Source organism: Trichoderma virens (genome assembly GCF_000170995.1).
Source record: "Trichoderma virens Gv29-8 chromosome Unknown TRIVIscaffold_2, whole genome shotgun sequence".
In the NCBI taxonomy this organism is placed as follows: domain Eukaryota; kingdom Fungi; phylum Ascomycota; class Sordariomycetes; order Hypocreales; family Hypocreaceae; genus Trichoderma; species Trichoderma virens.
Window position 1 is genome coordinate 2226401 of NW_014013747.1, and position 23067 is coordinate 2249467.

Here is a 23067-nt window from a genome sequence, read left to right on the forward strand (position 1 = left end):
CGTACCATTGGCTTATTTGCATTAAGCTTGATAGACTTGGATGATTTCCTGAGAGCCTGTCGTCTATCAGAAATTAGACCACATGGAAGGTTCGTGCGCAGTATGGCCCATCTGGCCTCCTTGGTTGAACTAGGGTTGATGTCGGATGAGCCGAGTTTTTGAAATAATCCGTCGACTCATCCTCTGCGGCTTTGGCTCATGTCAAGATACACGGTGTCGAGCTGTCCCTAGGTGTACCATTTACTCTAGTTTTGATCATGATCAACCAGTATCTTCCCAAGAATACCTGAGCCATATATCTAGTTCACTGCTAACAAAATATCACGCAATTTTCCAGAGTTATTGAATCATCCAATAATGGATTCAAATACCGTCGTTTCTGCCAGTAATTGACCAGTAATGATCATACAATGGGATTCATGGCGGCGCGTTACATGGGAATAATCATCACAGCAGAGTGAGCTCTCACTGAGCCACTGGCTCTTCTGCTATCCTCCGTATTCTTAGTTTGCTATGCATTCTGAATTCAGGCGCAGTAGGATGTGCTATCGCGAAGTTAACTCTGATCGATGCCAAGCCCATATGCTGTAGCGGCCTTCTGGAGTGTGAATGCCTTCACCTTGGCAATTACTGCTATAGCGAAAGAAGAATAGATGGCGGTATATCTATTCATATCTTCAAAAGGAACCTCTACTTGACTTTCAGCTGCTAACATGCTCATCTAGACGTAACCTCTACCAGAAGAGCATGATATTCCATCTCACTTTACGAAGCTGCTTAATTTGCTCACCCACAGCCGACTAAAGACAATAGAGTCTTGGCACTTGTATCGCTTGTCTGTCAGATTGAACGGATGTTGGCATAGCCATCTGTGTACATCTTTTGGACTATGCAGCCAGTAATCAGTCAGTATCTGTGCTGGCAGTGCTTGGAATCACACTCCCCTAATACCAGCAAAAGAGGTATACCCAGACCAGGCTGAATAGGACTAACACGGAGGCAACGAGCTCACTTCACAAAGCAGAACCAAGTCCGCCAGACTCAATTGTCCTGATCCATAGCAATCAATGTTCATTATCCCTCTGCAGCCCTCTCTACGCACTGAATTCACGCTGTTATTATGTTGTCGGGGGTTACGGGTCCGCCGAGCCGGCACACGTCCGGCAGCCTCTCGACACGCCTCTTCACGAAGTAGGCCGGCTTTGCTTGTAATATGAAACGAACAACCCCGTCTTTCAATCTCTAGAACGCGCAGCACCGCAGCAACGGCGAGATCCACGTCTCTTGGTGTTTTTTTTTTTTCCCTTTGGCGAGCCAATTGGCCACAGAAGCTGCGTTCCTTCTGACTACAAAAGGGCTCCTCGAGTGCACCTTCCACCCACAACTTTTCACCACCGCAACCCATCACTTTCCAACTCTCTACAACCTTCGATCGAAAACCATCGCCCGTATTTGCACACTGAGATCCTCGGTATTCAGTCGAGGCCCCAAGCCTTACTCGATACAATCCTTCTTGATTCGCAAATACTTTCTTGGTGTTCGACATCATCCTCCTCCTTCCTTGCCGGCTCTTGCCTGCTACTGCAACTCCCCTCCTGGAGGGCACTGCTTCAGTATCAAATTGCCGAGAATCGAGCAAGGACCCCAATCGTTTCGTCATTCTGGGAGAAGCAGAGTCTTCTTGCTCTCCCCATCAAAAGCTGACAAGTTTCAGGCGACGACGTCACCTGCATTTCGTTACGAAGCCCGTCCGTCTCTCTCGCGGCTTCCAAGACGAGCCCCCGCTGCTTCCCATTCTGAAGCCCACTGGTAAGTGTCCTCTCCTCTAGCCTCAGACGCGCATGTGCTAACGAATTCTACAGAAGGTACTCACTGCTACCCAAGGTAAGCAGCTCATCGGTGCTCCTTGTGCTCGATTTGCTTCTTCACAGGCTCTTCACTTTTGTCCACCTTCAACCGCACTCTTTCAACCACCAGTCAACCTCAACACCGCCCTATCTGCTTCCTTTTGCGTCTGCTGTCTTCAATAGTTCCCTGTTGGAAGCCTGATCAAGGCTTTGTATGCATACAGACCCCTTGTTGCTCTCCTAGCAGCTGTCTGGTAAGTTTGGTTTCATATCTCTTGGTGTCAAGTTTGAGTTACTCCCACTCCCTCTATTCTTCCAAGATTCCAAGGAGTAGCTGAACATCAACTGCAATCCCCTTCGACCAGTTGCTTGTCCCCCCCCACACCATTTCGAACAATCATTTATCCATCCTGATTATTTTGCTGTGCCGCTTGGTAGCAAAACGGGCAATGATTTAGCCTGCCATCCCATCCCAAATCTCTTCCGTTGATGAGAGTATTTCTTCATACTCAGTTTCTGCAAAATTTCAATATGCTCTGCCCGCCATTGGCCTTCAAATTGTGCTGATAGAAGTCAGATCTCGTCACAATCGCGTTTGTCTCAACGCTCATCCAGACACAACTGCCTTCGTCCAGTGATTTACACTGCTCTTCGACTCTTTTCCCCTCTTCGTTTAGGAAGATACAACCATTGGCATTCATTGCTGCTGCCAACGAGTTCGCAATGGCCGGGAAAATCTACACACCCGGCGAGCTTCTCCGACTCAAGAATACCCCTGTCAACAGAGAGCTTTACAATCAGCTCCAAGAAAAGCTTCGCAAAGACCAAGAGCTAGGTAAGAGTGAACCTCTGTTAGTCTGTTATGTGATTGCTGACAAACTGCTGCAGGCGAGGTCCTTCGCATGCCTGTTGAGAGCTCACTTGCCCGCATCACGGAGGAACCTGCCAACATGGCTGCAGGCTCGGAGAGCACTTCTCCCCGCCGTGTCGATGCGGCTAGACAGTTGGATGGTACTGAATCTGAATGGAGATATCGTGGCCGCAACGATTCGGAAGCTATTGGGGCTCAGCCCATCTCTGCTCCGACTGGCCTAGCTGCCCAAAAGGATGAAGGCTTTCAACGATTCTATCGAGCAGTCGTGTCACCAACTCATGTTCGAGTGACTGCTGGCGGCCGCATCGTCCCCAACACACGTGGTTCTCCATCGCCCACAACTAGGTGGTCCAAGGACAAATCCGCGGTGGAAGCAACTGACAACAACTCTGGCCGCCCGCCAAACCGAGACCTTCAGCAAGGCCAGTTTCTTATGCCGCAACACCACTTCGGATTCTTTCCGCACCACGCCATGATCCCCGGCTTTGCGCCCGGAATGGTACCTGCAATGCCTAGAATGCCCGTAGTACCTGGCATGGCTGCAATTTCTACAATGCCTGCAATTCCGGCAATGCCACCGATGCCTGCGATGCCTGCAATGCCTGCGATGCCTCCGATATCTCCAATGCATGCAATGCCTTCGACGTCAGGAACACCAGGGGCGCCAGGGGCGCCAGCAGGAGCAAGCCCATATCCCATTATGCCGTGGCCAATGGGGTTCGGTATCGGAGGACCAGGGGGAGCACCTCAGCCTTCTCTCATGAGCCACGCCTCAGGTCTTCTGACGATACCGCCAAACTCAGCGACTAATGAAAGGCAGGATGAAATAGGAGCCTCAGAGAATGCAACCCCAACTCGTTCTTCCCCTCCTGAGAATGGCGATGCGACCCGGCCATACGTTCAAAATGGCCAATGGGTGTTTCCACCTGCTGCTCACTTTGCCATGGGAACCCATCCCGCGTTTATAGCCCCTTCAATTATGCCCATGGTTGCTGGCCACAGACTCATTCCCAACCATGTCATGGCTCCTATGGCTCAGAGTAACGTGCAAGTGCCGCATATCCCACCACACGCAATGGCCCTGTCAACTCCTCTTCAATACCCCTCGGTACCAACCCCTACCCCCTCCACTGGACAGCACCAGTCCTCCATCCGAGCAAGCCAGATAACCAAGAAACAGCTTTCAGTTCTTCGTTCATCCCTCAAGTGGGCAGAGGATCAGCTCCAGTACAACAAGCACCAAATTGACGAACGAACAATGGAGCTTCATGCAGAGTCGTTGCGCTATTCCATTGGACACTTCGAGAAGGTTCAAGATGAGCAGGCAGCCAATGAGAAACGGAGCCTCCCAAAAGACCAAGCCAAGGAAGACATGAGTGACTCCGCCTCCGCAGATGAAGGGCGATCAAAGTCTCCAGTGACTAGCAGTGTGAAGCCTGAAAACAGCGCTGAAAGTTTCTCTAGTCTGCCAGATGAGTCCTCCATTGAGCGAGCTGAAAAGGAGATGCCGACTACTCAGCGGAGGGCTTTCACTTCAAGCCATGAGGACACCGCAGTTCAGGTTGCCCCGGCCCCGCAGATTATAGGAGTCTCTGATAATATTGGCGCCAACAAGAGATCGCTTACTTTGCCTGTCACAGCAGCACTGGCTCCTCCATTCCAGCCTCGCGCTGTAGGAGGCCAGGCTACTAGGGATGTGTTACTTGGCTCTGGTCTTCCTGAACCCATGTACGAACAGGATGCTTCTACCAAGCCTTATCTCGTCGGACAACTTCCTCCCGGCATGAGCGTTGAGCATGCTCGGGATACTGATTACGTTTACCCTCGACAGCTTACTGAAGATGAACTCCGAGCTCGTCATATGTATTGGGGTAAAACTCCTCACCATCTTCAGAGTGGGCTTCCCAAGTTTGATGGCAAGAATTTCTATCCTCCTTCGCCACAGAGAAGCCATTGTGCTGAGAATGACTCGGAACTCAATAACCATGGACACGATTCCCTTCATGTTAAGGCGTCCCAGGTTGAAAGTGGTGAGAAGAATGCTGGCATTGAGGTCGACCCCTTTCAAACATCTCGACATGATCCACGTCAATACGGGCGAGGCGGAGTGGGAATTGCCATTGAGTCGGACTCATCTCAGCAATCTGGCATGTCCACCAACGATAGTGATGCCTTTGGTATTCATCATTCTCGCCAAGATACTGGAAAAAAAGGTCATAGGGGAAGTCGTCACCATGTGACTACGACTGATAATCCCAATGCTCGCTCAGAAAGCGACAGCCCCGACGAAAATGACGAGAAGAGTATCGTGTTCAAAGGGCGCAACTCTTTGCGCCAAACTCGGTAGGTTAATCCTTTCATCTATAATGACTTGTAGCTAACGCAAAGTCTTTATAGACCAAGGCCTAGCAGCGGCATATGGCACGATATGATGAAACGCGGTACATCGAGCAGCAACGCAGTTCCAGGGACAGTATCCTCTACAACAGCCCAGGGTGTTCTACCTCACTACAGCGGCCATGCGACTGCGTCTCTCACTCCCACTGCAACCAATATCAACTCTTCTCCTCGGGAGCAAGCAACCAAGTCGGGAAATGCCAACGAAGGTGGATCAGCCAACTCCACTGTAGAGAGACAAATCGAAAACAGGCCTCCAGGAGACGGCAAGCACCATGCTTATCCAGGTGTTCAAGGTTCGAAGAAGCGAACCTCGGTGCTTTGAAACTGAGGCAACACGGGCTATGCTTCTGCAACAAGAGAAGCCCGATCCAAGGTTCAACCGAATCATCTCTTATTGCAGGCACATTTATGGATTGTATGAGTACCCATTACAACTGTTACTTGATTTCGTCATCATTTTCTTTCAACTCTGCTATCACTTTTTTCTGCGACGAAGTATCTGAGAATAGCATCATGTCAACCTCACCATTTGCCCGTGGTGTCAAAGGGCGGCCAATCAGTTCTTTCTAACAGACTCAGGGCGCGTCACTTATTGTTAGAGTTCAATTGTATCATGTAACGCATCTGCAAAATTTTCAGAAAAACAAAAACGACCAAAAAAAAAGAGGGTGTGAGAAGAGGTTGATCATTGTGGGAGTATTTTGTACGGATTGGAATCACTTGCTTCAGCTAGAAATGGCGCTTCCTATAAAGCACGCCGCCGCTGCCTAGCGGAGAGCCCTGTCTTTAGAGGAAAATCACTTTGCTAACCAATGAATATATTGCTTTGCTTTTTTGCTAACTCTTCTGCTCCATTGGTTCAACTGATAATGGTGAAAGAATACAGGCTCTTCGTAGAAGAGTCTTCTGTGCTAGCGAAATTTGACATTGACACCACGTTGGCGCCAAATCAATCGCACGTACAATAGGTAGTGGTTGTTACGTAGATATCCATGGATAGAGCTTGATTGGCAACCAAGAGTCTTTGGGTAGGTGTTATGTTCCTCACCATCAAATTTCCAGCTTCGTTACAGAAAAGGCAAGATGAAAATCTTCGGGCGAGCGGCAGAGTTTCGTGGTATGAATCTCAGTCGGGGTTTGTTCTTCGCCAGTCGTATACCTCGAAAACCATGAATTTTGTTGGTTGACGCGGAGATTATCTAGCGGGGGGTTCACAGACTACGAAGAATAAAGAGATAACCTACCTGCCTGTGCCCGTCTTGTTTAGAACCAAGAGTTGAGGCAGTCTACGAAGGCTGCGCAACGGCAGCCCCTCGACAAATGAATCGAGTATGACAAGTCTCACTGAGACGGCAAAATGGAACAAGAGCCAAAAAGCTTCGGGAAACACCTCCCATGGAGCATTTCACACAACAAGTTGGTGAAACGGCCATTGAGAATTGTAAAATTCTCGATTCATCTACCCTGCTGAGAAAACCGGACCTGCAGGGTCTCGGGTATCGCTAAAACGCCGGAGTATATATGCCCATTCCTTGCCCATCATTGTGCCATGGATGCATCACATGGAAAAACTGTTAAATGAAAAAAAAATTCATCTCCTCATCTCACCCAATTTTTGGTTTGCTTTGAGATTAAGCAGAGACCTTGTTGGGGACACGGAGCTCACGGCCAACCTTGGAGCGGGCCAGGATGCTCTCACGGTCCTTGTCAAGCTTGAGCTTGGTAATGACGACGTTGGAGGGGTGGATGCCCAGAGGGACGCTCTGGCCGCTGGCCTTGTCGCGGGTGACACGCTCGACGTGGATCACGTACTTGAGACGGTAGACGGAGGTGACCTTGCCCTCACGGCCCTTGTTGGAGCCACGGACAATGGTGACCTCGTCGTCCTTGCGGATGGGGATGCTGCGGACCTATTTGCGCAGAAAATGTTAGTATTTTCATGATGAAAAAGCAAGTGAAGAGACTGTTTGAAGGGATTACGAACGTTGTACTTCTCGCGCAGCTCCTTGCTAAGGGGGGCGCTCATGATGACACGGCGCTGGCCAGAGCCGGCCTTGAAGTGAGCGGCACGGCTCTTGCTGCGGGAGGAGGAAACATCTATTCCAACATGTTAACACAAACGTGCTCAATTGGGGGGTATTAAAACCGTTTGAGAAAAAACTCACTCTTGTTAACCTTGACCATCTTGACGGTTGAGATATGGGCGACGAGGAAATCCTGTTGTCTGTTGGGCGTTGAGGGTGATGAGGAGAGAAAGGAGAGGGAAAAAAAAAGTAGACCAGCTTTCAGCACGAGAAAATTGTCGTCGACTGCGCTGTGGGCGAAATTTTGGCGAGCGGTGGGTTACCACGTGACTTTGCTGCCCTACTCTTTGCTTCCGTTTCTGGAAAGAGGGCTGCGAGCTTAATTGATTAGTCATTCCAGCGTCTGCTTTATGATTAGGTAAGCAGTGCTTTTTCATGATCATCACCGAGGAGTAAGTTAAAGACGACTGAGAGATATCAAGGAAGGTGGGGAAATTAGACAAATATGTTGAAGAGCTGAATTCTTATTTTGCACTCCAATATCAGCTTTTGTGAGCGGAATGCGTCTTTTATAGTGTTCAAACTATTTATACAAATCTCCCTTCCACAGGACGAAAGAGCTCCATTGGTCGTAATGTACAGAGGCCATCCAAGAACTCATGGTCGTCTATCTATCATATATCGTACAGAGATTGCAGCACCATTTTTAGGAGCAGTATATAGGCTGCTTAAATCTTCAATGCCGATTATTTTGAAGCAGGAGGCATAAATCTGCCATTGTTATCGTATCTCGCTTCTACTTTCAGTCAGTAATTGATCAGGGAAATAGACGTCAAGCCGTCGTCAATGGTTATAATCTTACTGAAGAATGTATAATTGAGCGTTACGGTCTCAACACCCTTCATGTTGAAATCGTTCAACAGATCAGGGTCCAAGTAAAAGAACACAGGCATGTCCACCGTCTCGCCAGCGTTTAACCTCTGCTCCTCAAAACAGAAGCACTGGATTTTGCTAAAGTATGGCGCGCACTGAGCAGGCGTCACGCTATACGTCGCCACGCCGATAATGTCCTGGTCGCCCAGATTCGTCGCCTTGTAGAATGCCAGAGCGGTCTCTCCGGGGAGCACTCGGACCTCTCGCTGCTGGGGGACAAACTTCCAAGGGAGGATGTCAGACACGGCCGCATTAAACGTGACTTTAATTCGGTTCGCAGAGGTGACGGGGACGAGGCGACTGGAGAGGTCTTGGTTCTCTTCACCGGATGCGCCGTGGGCTCGGACAGGCTGGCCACCCCAACCAGTAGTTTGGCAAATCTGTAGCCTGTTTAGTCCATTGATCAGTGCCTCCATGGAGAGTGTTGCGAACCATCTTGTAGAAAGGCACTGAGCCGTATGCCAGAGCAAGCGTGCCCATGATCACGCTGAGGGTATAGAAGCTGCAGAAAGACATGAGCCCAGTGTTCCACGAATTGCTGCCTAGAAGTCGTCTCCATACGCTATCGTCTTGTTCCTCTGGCTATACTGCTCCCGCACCTTTTCCATAGACGGCGCATAGGTTGCATTCAGCCGCGGCTGGTGTTGTGTCTGCTGCTCTCGTCGAGGCCGTGAGTTTGAGAATTTGCGCCGGAAGTCTGCAAAGTTAGGACGGCCACTCTGCGGCCGTGCATGCTGGCAGAAGAAACAAGCCCATTGCGAGGAAGAACTTGCCGGCCGTGAAGGGCCGTTGCGCGCCAGGCGCAGTGCGTTGTTCATCTTTGCTGCTGTCGCGATATTTGCTCTGCGGAAGGCTGAAGGAAGCAAGCTTCGATTTGGACCTAGCGCCAGCATCTGTAATCCAATGCTCAGTGGCATGACATCTCGAATTGGTGGGGCAGCGGTTCGGGGCGAATTGACTTTGGCTGCCCGTGTCAATTCAAGAGGTACTATGTACCCCACTGCCTCTACCTAGTAGGTATTTATGACAATTTACACAAGGCGAAATATCTACTAGGTGTGGTAAATACGTCCTGATAGATTCTCAGTCATTCAAAGAAGAAATCATAGTCGCCGCGAATTAAGCTCATAAGAATAATATTTAATATCTCTGCCCTGTACTGGCCGTGGCCTTGGTACTTGTACTCTAATTGTCAGTCTTGTATTGCAGCATCCTCCAAATCATGTCGTCATGCATACTCAAGTTGCTCCATACGCTGTGGTAATACTCCCATAACAATAATAAAAGAATAAAAAAGAATAAAACAAAAGCATTTCGAATAACTCCTGAGAATCCTTATGCCAATTTTTTGCGAGGTTGCTTCTTCTGGAAGCCATTGAGAAGCGGCTTCACCACCCGCTGCCTTCCAGACTGCGCCAATCTCTCCAGGACCTGGATGATAAACACCTGAATTGCCAGAATGATAAGCCGGAATAGGTGATCCAACAGACCCAGCCTTGGAACTCTTCCTCTGCTATAGGTGGAGTCTCGGAACTCAAAGGGGAGCTTAGCGCCTAGGTGGTCCTGAGCCACTTGCAATCCACTGGTGAAGCCGTCTTCGTGGAATCCATATCCGGTCCATGCCCCAATATAGCTGATTCCTCTCCTGTTCTGTATATAACGCAGCATCCTTTGAGCACGCACAGATGAGGGAGTATGTAGAGGATGAGTGTAGTAATACTTCCCCTGGATCTTGGATGGGCTGGGGCGATGGATTGGATTCAGAGTGACCAAAACATCGCCAAATGGATTTCTTGGAATGCCTTGCATGATGTTCATGTTGTAAGTTATGCTGACTTTGTCCATATTGGCTTTTTTCGTTGAAGGAGAAGACAGCGTGAGGAAGTTCCAGCTTGACCATGCCCGTTTATTCCGCGGCATCAATGACAGGTCTGAATGCAAAACTGCTTCGTTCTGGGACGTCTGAAAGCAGGACAATATCGAACGCTCCTGTTCTGTGGCGGATGATCCTAGGATGGATAGCGCCTGATCGCCATGAGTTGCAAGGATAACATGGTCGTACGCCTCCGTCTTGCCATTTTCAAGATGTAGCAAAACCCGGCCATTATGGTCGTTGGAGACGTTTCTAACAGGAGTGTTGAGGAACAAGTGATTGGGGGGGAAGCCCTTCATGACAGTATCGATATATGAGCGAGCACCATTCTTTAGCGTCAACCACTGTGGGCGTAAGGCGAGGGTCGATAGCAGGTGATGATTCCATCTAATTCGATTGTCAGCATAAGGGTTGAGGAGATGTGGCAGCATTCTCGACTTACAGGAAGCGGACGAGCATTGTGGCAGGAAACTCTAGCGCGCATTTATCAGGGCTTGTGCTCCAGATAGCAGCCGCCAGAGGAATCAAATAATCGTCCCGGAAGCCATCCGAGTACCCTTCGCGCTGCAGGTACTCTCCAATGGTCAGAGTCCTGTGAACGTGGTTCATCATGTGCTCTCCTCCATAGCGAGGCTCATACTCCTCATCATCTATAAGCAGGTCCAGAGCGAACTGACTGAAGCGAATAATGTCAAAAAGCGTCCTCCACATCCTCGGAGAGAAGACGTTTCTCTTTTGGCAGAATATCGTGCTCAAGTTTGTGCTCGCCCATTCGAACAGACCCTGGTCTCGCGACACGCTCAACGTCATCTCAGTGGGCTCAGTCGGGACTCCGATTCTGCTGAGGAAATTCAAGAAATTCGCTAGCCATGGGATCAGTACTCGGTAGACGACGATCAAGGGTCCCAGGTCGACTCACGGTATGTCGCTGTATTCATGACAATGAATCCGGCGTCAACGGCCGTTGTGTACTTGCCGGCCTTCCATTGCACAGTGTTGGTGTGGCCGCCCAAGCGGTCTGCGGCCTCGTAAAGATAGACATCGTGATAGGTTCTATTCAGAGCCCAAAGCGCAGCAATGCCCGAGCAGCCACTGCCGACAATGGCCACTTTCTTCCTGGCAAACCTGTCAACAGAGTGGTTCATAGGCGCGACGGTATCTTGCTTGGGGGCGACGGATGGTGAAGGGCATGAGAAGGGACTTGGGAGTTGGGAACGGCTTCAGCTGCCCAAAAAATACACGGGAGACGACTTGCACATGTCAGAGGCTCGCCATCAAGCAGCGGCCGGGACAAGGGGGGCAAAGATGCCGGCGCCACCCATGGAACTCTGCATAAGTGTCGCGGCCCTGATTCGATGACAGGCAAGAGATAACATGCAGGAGAATCAAACAACTCACACATGCGGTTCTGCTCGCAGGGGCATAGTCACTTGTACATGCAGCGATCTCTAGCAGGTACCTGCGCCTTATGTATATGTACGTCTGTTGCGTCTGTGCTGATGTGCGGAAAGCAGAAGCAAGGGATCGGATCACCACAGGAACAGCTCGGGGATTTAGCAGGAGAGGGCCTTTGGTTTATGTACTCCTAATTGCTGCCAGGGTCTTGTATGAGTACCTGGCTACCTTGGGCTTGCTTGGGTAGGTGTATTTCAAGGCCCGATGAAAGCGGCTGAGCTAGCGCCACAGGTGGCTGTGACGGGTTGACGGTTTCAATCAACGTCGATTTGCTTTCATCGAGCATTGCGTTGCTACAAAAGGCCTCGCTTCATTCCACGAAATGCCGCGTTCTGCACGGAGCACTCCGTACCTGTACATTGGTAATTGATGCATTAGTTCCTGCATCGAGCGACGTAAGCCAACGGATTCGGCATATCATATCCTGCCAAGGGAAATAAAGACGTGGCTGGTAGAAAAACGGCAGAAAGACGGCAGCTGAAAATAAGCTACTGGGCTTTACGGAGTTGTCTTAGCATGGTTGGCGGTTAACAACACAGCGAGGCAATGCTACGAAAAGGTACTCTGTACGGAGTACCGCTGCGCTGGCCAGGATTTGAGGCGATAACGCAGCCGCCCAGCACCAAACTCGGCCTAGGACTGCATGGCCTGATGCAATTCATGCCTCGACGTGGAGATATCCCAGTGGAGCATGAATTTTTTTTCCATCTCGCCTCCATTATCACATGCTTTGCAGCCGGTGCAAATCATCAGACTAATGCCAGTCGTGTCATCGTCATTGATCCCTCACCGCCTTGCTGGCCGAGTTTTTTTTCGAGCAGTTGGTACGAGTAATGCCTGGTAGCAGTACTTCGCACCTCGTGCTAGAGACGGAGACCCAGGGCTGGGCCATCAGGTGGCATGTCGAGCACTCAACGGGATCGGGAAACGTGGGAAACGAGTCTCCAATTCTTGAAAGCGCCGTGTAGGAAAACCTTCATCAATCTACCCGGCATCTCAACTGTGCGCCATCGACAAGTCTAGACGCTTAGCCTTTATATTCTTCGTAGCCGGGGTGAATCAACTTATTGAGAAAAGAGAAAAAAATTCAAATTCTGCACGCTGTTGAGAGATAATATTGACCAAAACGCACGGACCACTAACAGCTTAGTCACTTGCCATATTTTAGCCGTGGCCTCACGCTGCACGTGTTGTGCTGCCCTGGGCTGCAGAAAATGCAGGTAGTACTTGCCAACAGGCTGAGACAAGGTACCATGTCGTACCCATTATGCAGGTGAAGTACATAGCTGCCCGCAGCAAAACAGTACCCCCTCGCATTGCCCAACCAGCCTGGCAGCCTGTCTTAGCCTTGGATGCGTACGTACGATGACGGCGCTTCAATTCTCAGGCGGCCATTTTCAACATCACCAGAGAAACACAAGTTGAGCGCGCATCGCAAGCCTAGAGACCTTCATCAGGCTCCCTTTTCTGGACACCTACAGCGAGTTGATTTCTTCACAACAGCTTATTGCATCGTATACCTTTTTTTCTCCGCTTTCTCCTGAACCCAACAAGCAAGATGGCGAACCCTCTCGATACGGATGCTGGCTCCGAACTTTTCAGCTCGTATGAAGCGGAGCTCAAGCTCGTACAGGCCGATCTGGCGCAAAAGCTGGACCAGATTCCCGAACTGACTGGCGAACCGCGCAAGGCTGCCGTCAGTCAGGCTGAGCGCGCCTTGGAAGAGGCAGATGAACTGGTACTGTCACCGTTGCATACACATGGAGACAAGTCTAACATTGAATCGTACTCATAGCTTGGCCAAATGCGCCTTGAAAAGCAAAACATCCCGACATCTGCACGAGCCAAAGTCAACCAGCGCTTCCGCAACTACGAAGCCGACATCGATACAAACCGCCGAAAGCTAACGAGCCTCTCCTCTAACCGTGCTGCCCTGTTCGGCTCACGCTACACTGACGAACCATCCGGATCAACGGATATCAACTTGGAACAGCGACAACAGTTGCTGTCAGGAACGGAGAGACTCGACCGAAGCACACAACGACTTCTCAACAGCCAGCGGCTTGCCAACGAGACAGAGGCTATCGGAGCTGAAACGTTGGCCGATTTGCATAGGCAGGGCGAGGTTATTCGCCACACGCACGACACTCTTTTGGACAGCGAAGGTTATGTCGATCGCAGTGTCAAGACCTTGAGGGGGATGGCTCGGAGGTAATGTAATCCAACGCCGGCAGTGTCAAAGCACAGAATATTGATGGTGAACAGCATGGCTACGAACCGAGTGATTACAATTTCCATCATCACTATCCTGGTGCTTTTGATCATTGCTGTGATTTTCAGCAAGTTTCGATGAAAGCAGGGGCCTTGTTTGGAGTTATATCGGCGATTCGGAGTTAATTCAACTGGACTTATTGCGTGCTTCTTTTCTTCTTCTTTCTCTCGCAACATACAGACTCGCACATATAAATCAACCTTGGTACGGACAGCAGGGCGATAATAGCAGCAACTCGATTAGAGAAGGCAACAGTGTTGAAGGCCCTTTTGAAAGCATGCACTGCTAGAGTGCATTGTTTATCGCTATTGTGTTTGCCTTTTACCTTTTCTTTATCTCAGACAAGCAACATAGAGATGTATTCAACAGCCAAGACAAAGAAAGCCAGTAGTACCAAATAGAAGCCTCGGGAATGAAGTGACATTAATCCATAGGTACCCAGTAGGTACAAATTGATGGGTGGTTGGGCAACTGCGTGTGGGGTAATTTAGTGTCAAGCTCGATAGCCGAGTTTATTCCGATATAAACCCGAAGTTGACGCTTGCGCTTACGCGAGGGTTCCTCACGAGAGCTCAGACTTTGTCCAACCGTTTTTATTAGCCTCACAAAACTTTCTTCCTCGCACAAACCACATCAACTCTCCGCATCCTCCACCCTCTCCATCCCCCAACACTCTCTTCCCTTTCTTCTTCTATTCTTAATTTTTCTCTTCTCTATTTCTAGTGCGTAGACGCACTTACCCTCCCTACTTCGAAACCCTCTCGTTACAGCTCGCTACGTGGTCGACGTGGCCTCACGGCCCACCATGTCTGAATTCCTTGGGTATGCGCGAATGGCCTCAACTCACGCTCTGTTTCACTCGGACTGACAAGCGAGACTCTAGATCCCGTATTTCCCTCATCTCCAAGAGCGATATTCGGTGAGAATCTATGCTCCTCGTTCACCAAGACGGTCACTGACCTCTAGTGGAGCTACGTGGGGACTCTGCACGAGATCAATTCGGACGAGTCGACAGTGTCTCTGGAGAATGTCCGCTCATTCGGCACAGAGGGTCGCAGGGGCAGGCCTGAAGAGGAGATAGCGCCATCAGACCAAGTCTACGAATACATCGTTTTCCGCGGAAGCGATGTCAAGGATTTGCGGATTGAAGAGCACCCCGCTATCAAGGAGAATAAGCCTCCTGCCATGCCTGACGACCCTGCCATTGTCGGCGTAAGTGCTATCCATTTTCTTTACCGCCAAGATCTTTATACCCTTTCATGATGAAATATTGCGGATGTAAACTTTTTGTCACGTCGGAAAGCGCAAAACCATGTCGAGATTTCCGTTGCCTTCCTTCTGATTGCAAAGGACCATATTCACTATTTTCTTGAGAATTGTATTTTGAGACCATTGTTCTAACAAAACGATGCAAAGGCCCGAGCTCGTCCTGGAGCACAAGGACCAAACCAGAACGCTCCTGCTGGAGCTCCCCCCGGAGCCCCAGGCTTCCCACAACACCAATATCCTCCCAACCAGTTCTATGGTGGCCCTCCGCCTCCAGGCTCTTGGGGACGAGGTGGACCCGGCCCTATGGCTGGACCAGGTTTTGGCAATGCGCCATTTCCTCCGGGACCTCCACCCCCAGGCTGGTACCCTCCTCCAGGCCAAGGCTTCCCACCTGGACCTGGTGGCCCAGGTCCATGGGGCAACGCACCATTTCCTCCGGGACCCGGTGGTCCCCCGGGCTCCGAAGTTCCCCAAGGCCAGCGTGCACCTGAGCTCCCCTCGACCCAAGAGTCAAAGGTTCCTCCTATTGGACCTGGTGCAGACAAGCCCAAGGGAGCTCCCCCAACAGAGCCCAAAGCCCATGCTCAAGCAGCGAGACAGCCCTCCAACGCGCCAGCTCCTCCAGTCGAGTCCAAGCCGTCCGCGGAAGAAGTTAAGGCAGTTGCTACAACGTTGGCGTCGAATGGAGCCGCAAAGGCAAACGATGCGCCCAAGGCTATCCCTACTGGTCCCAAAGCCAACCGTGTCCAGCCAGTTTTACCCCTCACCGGACCTGCATCTAAGCCTTTCCAGCCTCCCTTTGCGGCGGAGAAAGCATCCCAATCCGTTCCTCAGTCTGCAGCTGCCGGACCAAGCAGTGTACAGGATGCTACTAGTGCAGCCAGGGCAGCTGTGGCGCTGGCGATGGCACAATTGAGCAACACTGGCGGGAATGCTATGGACAATCTGACTAACAAGGTCCAAGAGATGCGCGTCAATGCTAGCAGAGGTGGCAACGTAAACCGTGGCCGTGGACGCGGTGGCCGCCCAACTAAGGTTGAGGTTCCCGATGCGGACTTTGATTTTGCCCAGTCAAACGCAAAGTTCAACAAGGAAGACGTTGTTAAGGAAGCTATTGCTGGTTCACCGTCGGCCGAGGCTCCTGCCGTACCTGTCACCGAAGGCTCAGAGCCCCAGGATGGCACCACTCCCGTGGCATACAACAAGTCAAGGTCGTTTTTCGACAACATTTCCAGTGAAGCAAAGGAGAGAGCCGAAAACAATGGCCAAAAACCTGGCGGACGCGAGTGGCGCGGCGAGGAGCAGCGCAGAAACATTGAGACGTTTGGCCAAGGAAGCGTCGATGGTGGATATCGAAACTACCGTGGACGTGGTCGCGGACGCGGAACCCGAGGAGGCGGTCGCGGCTATAGCCGTGGTGGACGAGGAGGTCCTCGTCCGCAGTATCAGCCAACAGCTGCTGGTCAGTAAGATACATCTGGTATGATAACTGTCATTTCGAATGGATTACGGGCTGCAATCTCAAGAACAATTCCCCATGCAAGTCTCTGAAATGAGACTGATATAACGACAACAACCACCTTTGCGAGCTCGTAGCGCGACTACGAGCTCGTGTTCCATCAATATTCCTCTTAATTTACTTCCACCAATGTACCAAAATCCTTCAATGTTTGCCTCTTCTAAGCTACTCAAGAGCAGCTACGAAGACTTATATTATTCATGTTTGATTTGCTTTCAGCTCAGGATAGGAGCTATGGTTTTCACTGGTCACGGAACTCGACGACGATGCCGGAGTTCGGTTTGCGTTTCAGGGGGGGCACAGGCACTGCATTCCATGAATCATGAGGAGACATGATGAATGAAAAAAAAATCTTTTCCGCTAGGAGTAGGGGGGCGCTTAGGAATAAGCTGGATTCTTTCACTGAACAATGAAGCTGGGGACAAGCATGCGAATATATAATGAACCTGTACCTTCTACATGAAGCACCAGGGGCTGGTTAGGAACAACCAGACAAATGAAGTTTAATGAGTTGGTACCTCGTAGTGGGTGGGCAGCTTTGCGGCTTGCTATCTAGAAAAGAAAGAGGATTGATTCCCCATGTTCAAGTGCCAAAATGAGAAGTATTCAGTAGATCCAGTGATGCAGAGAGGTTGGTACCTATGAGAGTGCAATAAAGTGTATTCGAGTTTACTTCCAACCCACTTCAGCCATTCAGAGCCATCCGTGTGGGGATGAGAATTAAGGTACCAATGACTCAAGATACTTTTTTTTCTAAAGCCTGCTACGATCCATTTTAATCAACAAGGCTCCAACTCCAACAAGCTGGAAATTGTGGCAATGATGGGCGCAACTTGTCAGACCGAAAATTGGAGTTTGTGAAAGGCGCAAAACAGCTGGCCAAACGGAGCAGGTGGGTTCTGCCGCTCAGCCCCGCTAGGTTCAAGGCGGCGTGACGCATATCAAGGCGAACCCTACGGCCAGGTGCCTGCGCAACTAACCTGAACCATTTCAACACCTCTCCTTTGGCCTTTTGTCGAGTGATACGGAAGCCATTGCAGCATTTGGAAAAGTATAAAATTGCTGGAGTCTTTGCTGATTTTTGTATTATACAACCCTCCTTTTTTTTTTTCCCCTTTATATTTTGATATCCCCATCTCCCTACTCTCTTTCCTTCAGATATACCCCATCTCTCTGTTCTCCCTGGGGCACAAATTCAGAGATGTCGACAAGACAGCTTAGGAAGCTACAGAAGCAGAGGGAATTGGAAGCAAAGACTCTCCATGAATCCGAAGGCAGTGATGGCGATGCAGAGGATGACGATATCGCTCCTGTAGTGGCAAAACCTCGGGCGAATTTGTTTGCTGCGCTGGGGGGTGAGGATGAGGATGAGGATGAAGGCGGCGACGATGTCGAGGAGAACCCTGAGCAAGCATCAGCACCAGATGCTCCTGTGGAAGAGCCTGTTGCTGTAGCTTCTAGCCGGAAAAATAAAAAGAAGAAGAAGAAGAGCAAGAAGAAGACGGCTGCTCCGGCCCAGGATGTCGAACAGAGCGAGGACGATGAGATCGACAGAGCCCTCAAGGAACTGAAGATTGAGCAGCGGCCCCAAGCAGGATCTGTCACCAGCAATGCTCCTACATCCCAAGGTCTCTTCAAGATTAATCTTTATAATCTCAAGGCCATAAATGAGATGCGGAACCTGTTCGGCAGAGATACGATTGAATCGGCAAACGCAGAAGAAGAGGAGCAGCGCCGTGGGGCACGCCAGGGAATCATGCCGCAACAGGTGGACTTGGAGACCTTTCTGAGAGGACCACCAAACGCCCGCAAGCTCCCTGAAGTGTCTCGAAGACGTAACATCTTTATCCAAGGAAGGGAGCATTGGCCAATGAGCACCACTGGGGGTTTGTCCTTGAAAGAACTCGGCAAGACTGCTGATGGAATCGAGTATACCTATGCGCATGCCGCGGAATATGATGAAATCCAGGCCTTGTTTTTTGCACAAGTGCAAATGGGAGATCCTATGAGAATGGTGCATCTTCTCAGCCAATTTCGTAAGAATCAGAATGAGCCCTATTTGTTGTTTGAAAACCATGCTCACATATGCGGATAGCATACCACGTCTCAACATTACTGCAAGTAAGCAGTGTAGCAAAGCAAGATCAGAACATGGCACTCGCTGCAGAGCTGTGTGAGCGCGCCTTGTTCAGCTTCGGACGAGTAGCCCCCTCGTCCTTCAAACAGAGTCTCGAACAAGGAATGGCTCGGATGGACTTTAGGAGACCAGAGAACCGTCAGTTTTGGCTGGCAGGGTACCACTACATCAGGAGCCTCATAAGAAAAGGCACTTATAGGACGGCACTGGAGTGGGCCAAGCTTTTCTACTCTCTAGACCGTAGCGATCCTTATGCGATGAGGCACTTGATTCACTTCTTAGCCATCAGGGCGCATGAATCGAAGTGGCTTCTCGATTTCTTACACCATCTAGAGACAGAGGGCGGCCGGGACGACACGGTATATATCCTGCAGAGCCGAGTATTGGCGATGCTGCAGATGGGCGACCACCAGCAGGCAAGGCAGTATCTCATCGAGGGCATGCAGCGAGTGCCCTGGCTATACTGTGCACTATTCCAAAGCCTGAATGTCGATACCCCACCGTCTGTCTGGGGCATCCATTACGAGACGGAGACGACTGAGTTCTGGGTGAAGTTGTACCTATATCAGTCTAAGGACTTGTGGAACAATCCACAGGCAACACAGCTTTTACTGGATGTGGCCAAGAGTATTGACCGGGTAGACGCGAAGTCACTACCAAAAGACGAGCATCCGATTGATTTGGACGTGGCCCGAATGGCCTACATTGACGGGCAGACGTCTCTCCTCTCACTGGTACCGCGGAGCATGCTGGAACAACAACCCAACTACGAATTCGATCCCCTGCCGCCGGCAGAGAAAGATAATATCTTCACGGGAGAAGGATGCAGGCTCCCTTGGCGTGAGCAGCGGCAGACCCCGGCGCGCCTCGGCAACATCATTGCCCAGATGGAAGAGCTTCTTGCGCGCCGGGCCCCTCCACCTCAGGAAGACGAGGATGATATCATGGAGCAGATTCGTGATGGAGCGTTTTTCGGTGCTAACCGCGAGGCTGGAGGCGACGATGACGTGGATGAAGTGCCGGTGAGCAACGAAGATCGAGGAATGGTCGCGGCCCTCATCCAGATGCTGGGCTTCGGAGGCGCCAGGGAGGCTGGTGCAGAGACGAGGGAAAGCGAGGCACCTAGACAAGACGCCGACGTGCACTCCGAGGAAGACGATGGCTCGGGGACTGCGGACCTCCCGGGGGCCTGGCCTGCCGAAGAAGGTCGGCGAGAATAATGGAGGGGGCCATGAGAACCTTGAAGGAACATTGGGTTGTTATCTACATATTGCAGTGAGGCTCGCGATTACTGCCTCTATCACTTTTGTATGTAAGAATAAGCTAGATTGGCAGGGGGTAAATGGCATGTTGGATAACTGCCGAAAGGAATTCGGTGATGTCTTGTGCGTGTCCGTGTCCGTGTCCGCCTCCTTTTGCCAGGGCTGCTCTCAGCCTCACGCAAGTCATACCATACACGTGTCTAGAATGTCACTGCAGAAACCGGGCATGCACTAGCAGTGGTGGTCGCCGTGCGGAGGAGTAATTATAGAACTGCCGCTATCAAGTTAATGCAGGTCTATGTATGTATGTAAGCCGTCTCTGGCACGTCTGGCTACTAAATGCGAAGAAGGCGGAACGTGGCCAGGGGGGCAGACGGTGGGCTTGTAAGCACCTGCAACTGTAACTCGTCCAAGGGCCTGTCATGCGGTGTGGACGAATTGGTCTCGGTGTGTGACAAAAGAATTACAAAGCGCAGGTTTTAGGCAACTACTAAACATTTCATCGGGGAGATTCCTCATCATGAATGGCTTGGGTATGAAGCACTTGAACAGTACGGTATATCGCTACAGGGTACGGAGTAGATATATGCCACAAGATTTGGTGTGCATGTGTGTGTACTTGTAGTGTACTGGCACCTGGGCTAATTTAGACTGCGCTGAAGTGCCATGTTGGTTGACAAGGGGTGGCTGGCCTCAAGAGATAGGGATTAGAGTCTTGAGTCGTTTGCCGGAAGCCATGCGGAACTCGGAAAAATAAAATAGAGGACGGAATTGGGTTCCGCGGGTCAGTCCAATCAAGGGCAGCGATGACAGTAAGCACGGCATGAAGGATGATGGCTGCGATATTTTCGTGTGTTGGCTGTGGCTGGCCTTGCCATAGGGCGAGTTGTTTCCAACGCGGCGGCGCAAACAAAGCCCTTGGGCTGAGTGGCTCGGGAGGGGGATCCACCGTCATCACTTTGAATCCGGAATCTATTTATACATTCCGGCCGAAAAAGGAAGTGCTAGCTCCGGGGAGAGAGAGCAGGAGAGAGAGCGAGAGAATTGGCTGTAGCCGTGCTGTTGCTTCGAAACTTGAAGATGAGGGCTGATGGGAGGAATGGGGAATGGTTGGCCACATACATGCAACAACAACACTAGGTAAGGAGGGTTGAGTCTAGAAGGGGAGAGAGAGAAGAAAAGAACAAAACAGACTTGTGCTTAACAGGCTTGGCAAGTCTCGGGCAATTGCCCTGTTTTCTCACTTTTCTTGTCAATCAGATGCATGCAGCTCCGAAAAGTCGGCAATGGGAATTCATCCCGTGCGGCATGCCATTCAGGCGGACAGGGGACAGGACAGATTAAAAAAAGAAGACTAACCGCACCGGAGCACAAAGCACGCCGGTCTAGCAGCAAGCCAAAACACAATAAAATGATGCATCCCTATCCCCCCCTGGCTTGAAACGTGCCGCGTCCTCGCTCAGCCGTCAACGGGCCATGGCGGGAGGTCGCACGGCTAAACCGCCATCTTGAGGGCTCAAGGCCAAGGCGGGCGGGAAAAGGACAAAATTGAAGGGGGGTGGGTGTGTGTGAACAAGGCCAAACCAAAGGGGGGAACCGTTGCTACGGCAAAGAAGGAGGGGGACGGGACTTTTGGTGTTGGCAGACGGGTTCTTGACTCGCTATTAGAGAGAAATGGCGAGGGCGAAGACCGAGATGGAGAGAGAGAGATAGAGAGAGATAGAGAGGGAGATTTGAGTGAAAGCAGAGATAATTCCGTGGCTGCGTTATGGGCTCCGGTTGCTAGCAGCACGGGCAAATACGCGTACCAGTATCAAAGGGTCATGAATGGCATCCAGAGCACAGTGCGGGCTGTCGTCGGGCATGCACTGTGCAGGTTACTGGATTTTAGTGGCATCGACGATCCCAAGGCTACTGTGCAGGGCCTTGCATACATTTACGGAGCGGCCAATAGCGGCAATAGGAGATGCGATTTCTCCGGCCCCGGAGTTGCAGCTCTCGGCCGGGAGGAGCGAACTACTGCTGAGGATGGGCTAATGGCAGCTAAAGGCAGCACTAAGGGCGATGGAGAAAGGGTTAAAATAATAATGGGAACGTTTTAGAGCAGGAAAGGCTGCTGCTTGCGGGCTAAGGGTCGCAGCGACGCAGGGGGAGACGTCTATTGGTGCCAGAACCGGAGCTTTGGCCCGTGTGTACGGCCGAGTATCGTCGACGTAGCACCGTGCTAAGGGCCCTTGGAGCGGTTTTGACGCTGTGGAGAAGCAAGAGTACGAGCATGGGGCCGTCGAGTCTTTTTTTTTTTCTTTTCGTTCTTTTTTCCTTCTTCCATCATGCCCAGTCTGGCGCAATGCTCCGTCTGCAGGGTGCGGGCACGGCGCGCGTTGCCAATTCGACACTCCACGGCCGCATCGCCGACGATGTCACCTGTGGATGTGGTGTATGGACTTGTGCATGTACGAGTAAACGCACACGCACACGCACATGCACACGCACTCGAAGACGTCAGGGATTGCCGGAGCGCTAGTGCTGGAGTTGACGGCATTGACTTGATCTGGACATTATCACCTATGATGCTCTTGGCCAGTAGAAGCGCTGCTGACGGGAGGATGGACTGGTAATGGATAATTATAGGTACATCTAGAGTTTCAGCTTGTTGCTACCGCTTTGATGCTAGCGGGTGATGCACTAGCAGTGATGGATTTGATGGGATGGGGGAGCAGCACAGAAATGTCCCGTCTTCCTGGAGCCTGTCTTTAGCTTAGCTGCATGTGCATGTACCTTGCCGCTTTTTTGCAAGCACCACCACAGCAGCGATGGAGTTCACCAGACATTAGCCCGCACGGAGCCTGGATCAGAGCCTGAGCCGGAGGCCTGATGGAATTGCATGTTTCAAGACGGCGAGCTACACGACTTTTTGCAACTGCAATTGTTCCTTGATGGTAAAATACCGTCTCTATCAGAGCCCAGCTGAATTGTCCGGTCTGCAGCTTCGACGTCGTTGGACTACAGCCCGTGGCCCGTCACGTGGCGGCCAGCTCCGGGGATCCTGATCCTGATCCTTGGGCCACTCACACACTCACACGCACACACACATACACACACACTTCAGGCTGATGATCGGGTCTTTCCCACGCCAGATCACGTCCGACTCCTTACTGCACCTTAACTTTGTGCCCGGTCAAACTATTCTGCCTTTTCGCGG

The 23067-nt window shown here is 51.0% G+C and overlaps 6 protein-coding genes across 6 annotated transcripts; 3 read left to right on the plus strand and 3 right to left on the minus strand.

Moving 5' to 3' along the window:
- Positions 1-2570: 2570 nt before the first annotated feature.
- Positions 2571-5443, plus strand: TRIVIDRAFT_69519 (uncharacterized protein; the record flags this gene model as incomplete). The annotated part of the gene is made up of 3 exons (XM_014105325.1): positions 2571-2682; positions 2736-5064; positions 5119-5443. The coding sequence occupies 3 exons, from the start codon at positions 2571-2573 to the stop codon at positions 5441-5443; spliced, it is 2766 nt and encodes a 921-aa protein (XP_013960800.1).
- A 1309-nt stretch (positions 5444-6752) lies between these two features.
- Positions 6753-7216, minus strand: TRIVIDRAFT_50176 (uncharacterized protein; the record flags this gene model as incomplete). Its single annotated transcript, XM_014105326.1, has 2 exons — positions 6753-7031; positions 7106-7216. Coding segments are annotated over 2 exons (390 nt in total), but the record flags the coding sequence as incomplete, so codon positions are not given.
- Positions 7217-7891: 675 nt separating this feature from the next.
- On the minus strand, positions 7892-8896 carry TRIVIDRAFT_50046 (uncharacterized protein; the record flags this gene model as incomplete). The annotated part of the gene is made up of 4 exons (XM_014105327.1): positions 7892-7941; positions 8008-8458; positions 8511-8580; positions 8640-8896. 4 exons carry the CDS (start codon positions 8894-8896, stop codon positions 7892-7894), a joined length of 828 nt encoding a protein of 275 aa, XP_013960802.1.
- A 517-nt stretch (positions 8897-9413) lies between these two features.
- Positions 9414-11375, minus strand: TRIVIDRAFT_188868 (uncharacterized protein; the record flags this gene model as incomplete). Its single annotated transcript, XM_014105328.1, has 4 exons — positions 9414-10338; positions 10394-10814; positions 10871-11076; positions 11350-11375. 4 exons carry the CDS (start codon positions 11373-11375, stop codon positions 9414-9416), a joined length of 1578 nt encoding a protein of 525 aa, XP_013960803.1.
- A 1451-nt stretch (positions 11376-12826) lies between these two features.
- TRIVIDRAFT_90536 (uncharacterized protein) lies at positions 12827-17045 on the plus strand (the record flags this gene model as incomplete). Its single annotated transcript, XM_014105329.1, has 5 exons — positions 12827-13144; positions 13202-13617; positions 14562-14597; positions 14650-14890; positions 15095-17045. 5 exons carry the CDS (start codon positions 12965-12967, stop codon positions 16415-16417), a joined length of 2196 nt encoding a protein of 731 aa, XP_013960804.1.
- Positions 17046-17667: 622 nt separating this feature from the next.
- On the plus strand, positions 17668-19442 carry TRIVIDRAFT_11779 (uncharacterized protein; the record flags this gene model as incomplete). Its single annotated transcript, XM_014104638.1, has 2 exons — positions 17668-18502; positions 18562-19442. Coding segments are annotated over 2 exons (1716 nt in total), but the record flags the coding sequence as incomplete, so codon positions are not given.
- Between the last annotated feature and the right edge of the window lie 3625 nt (positions 19443-23067).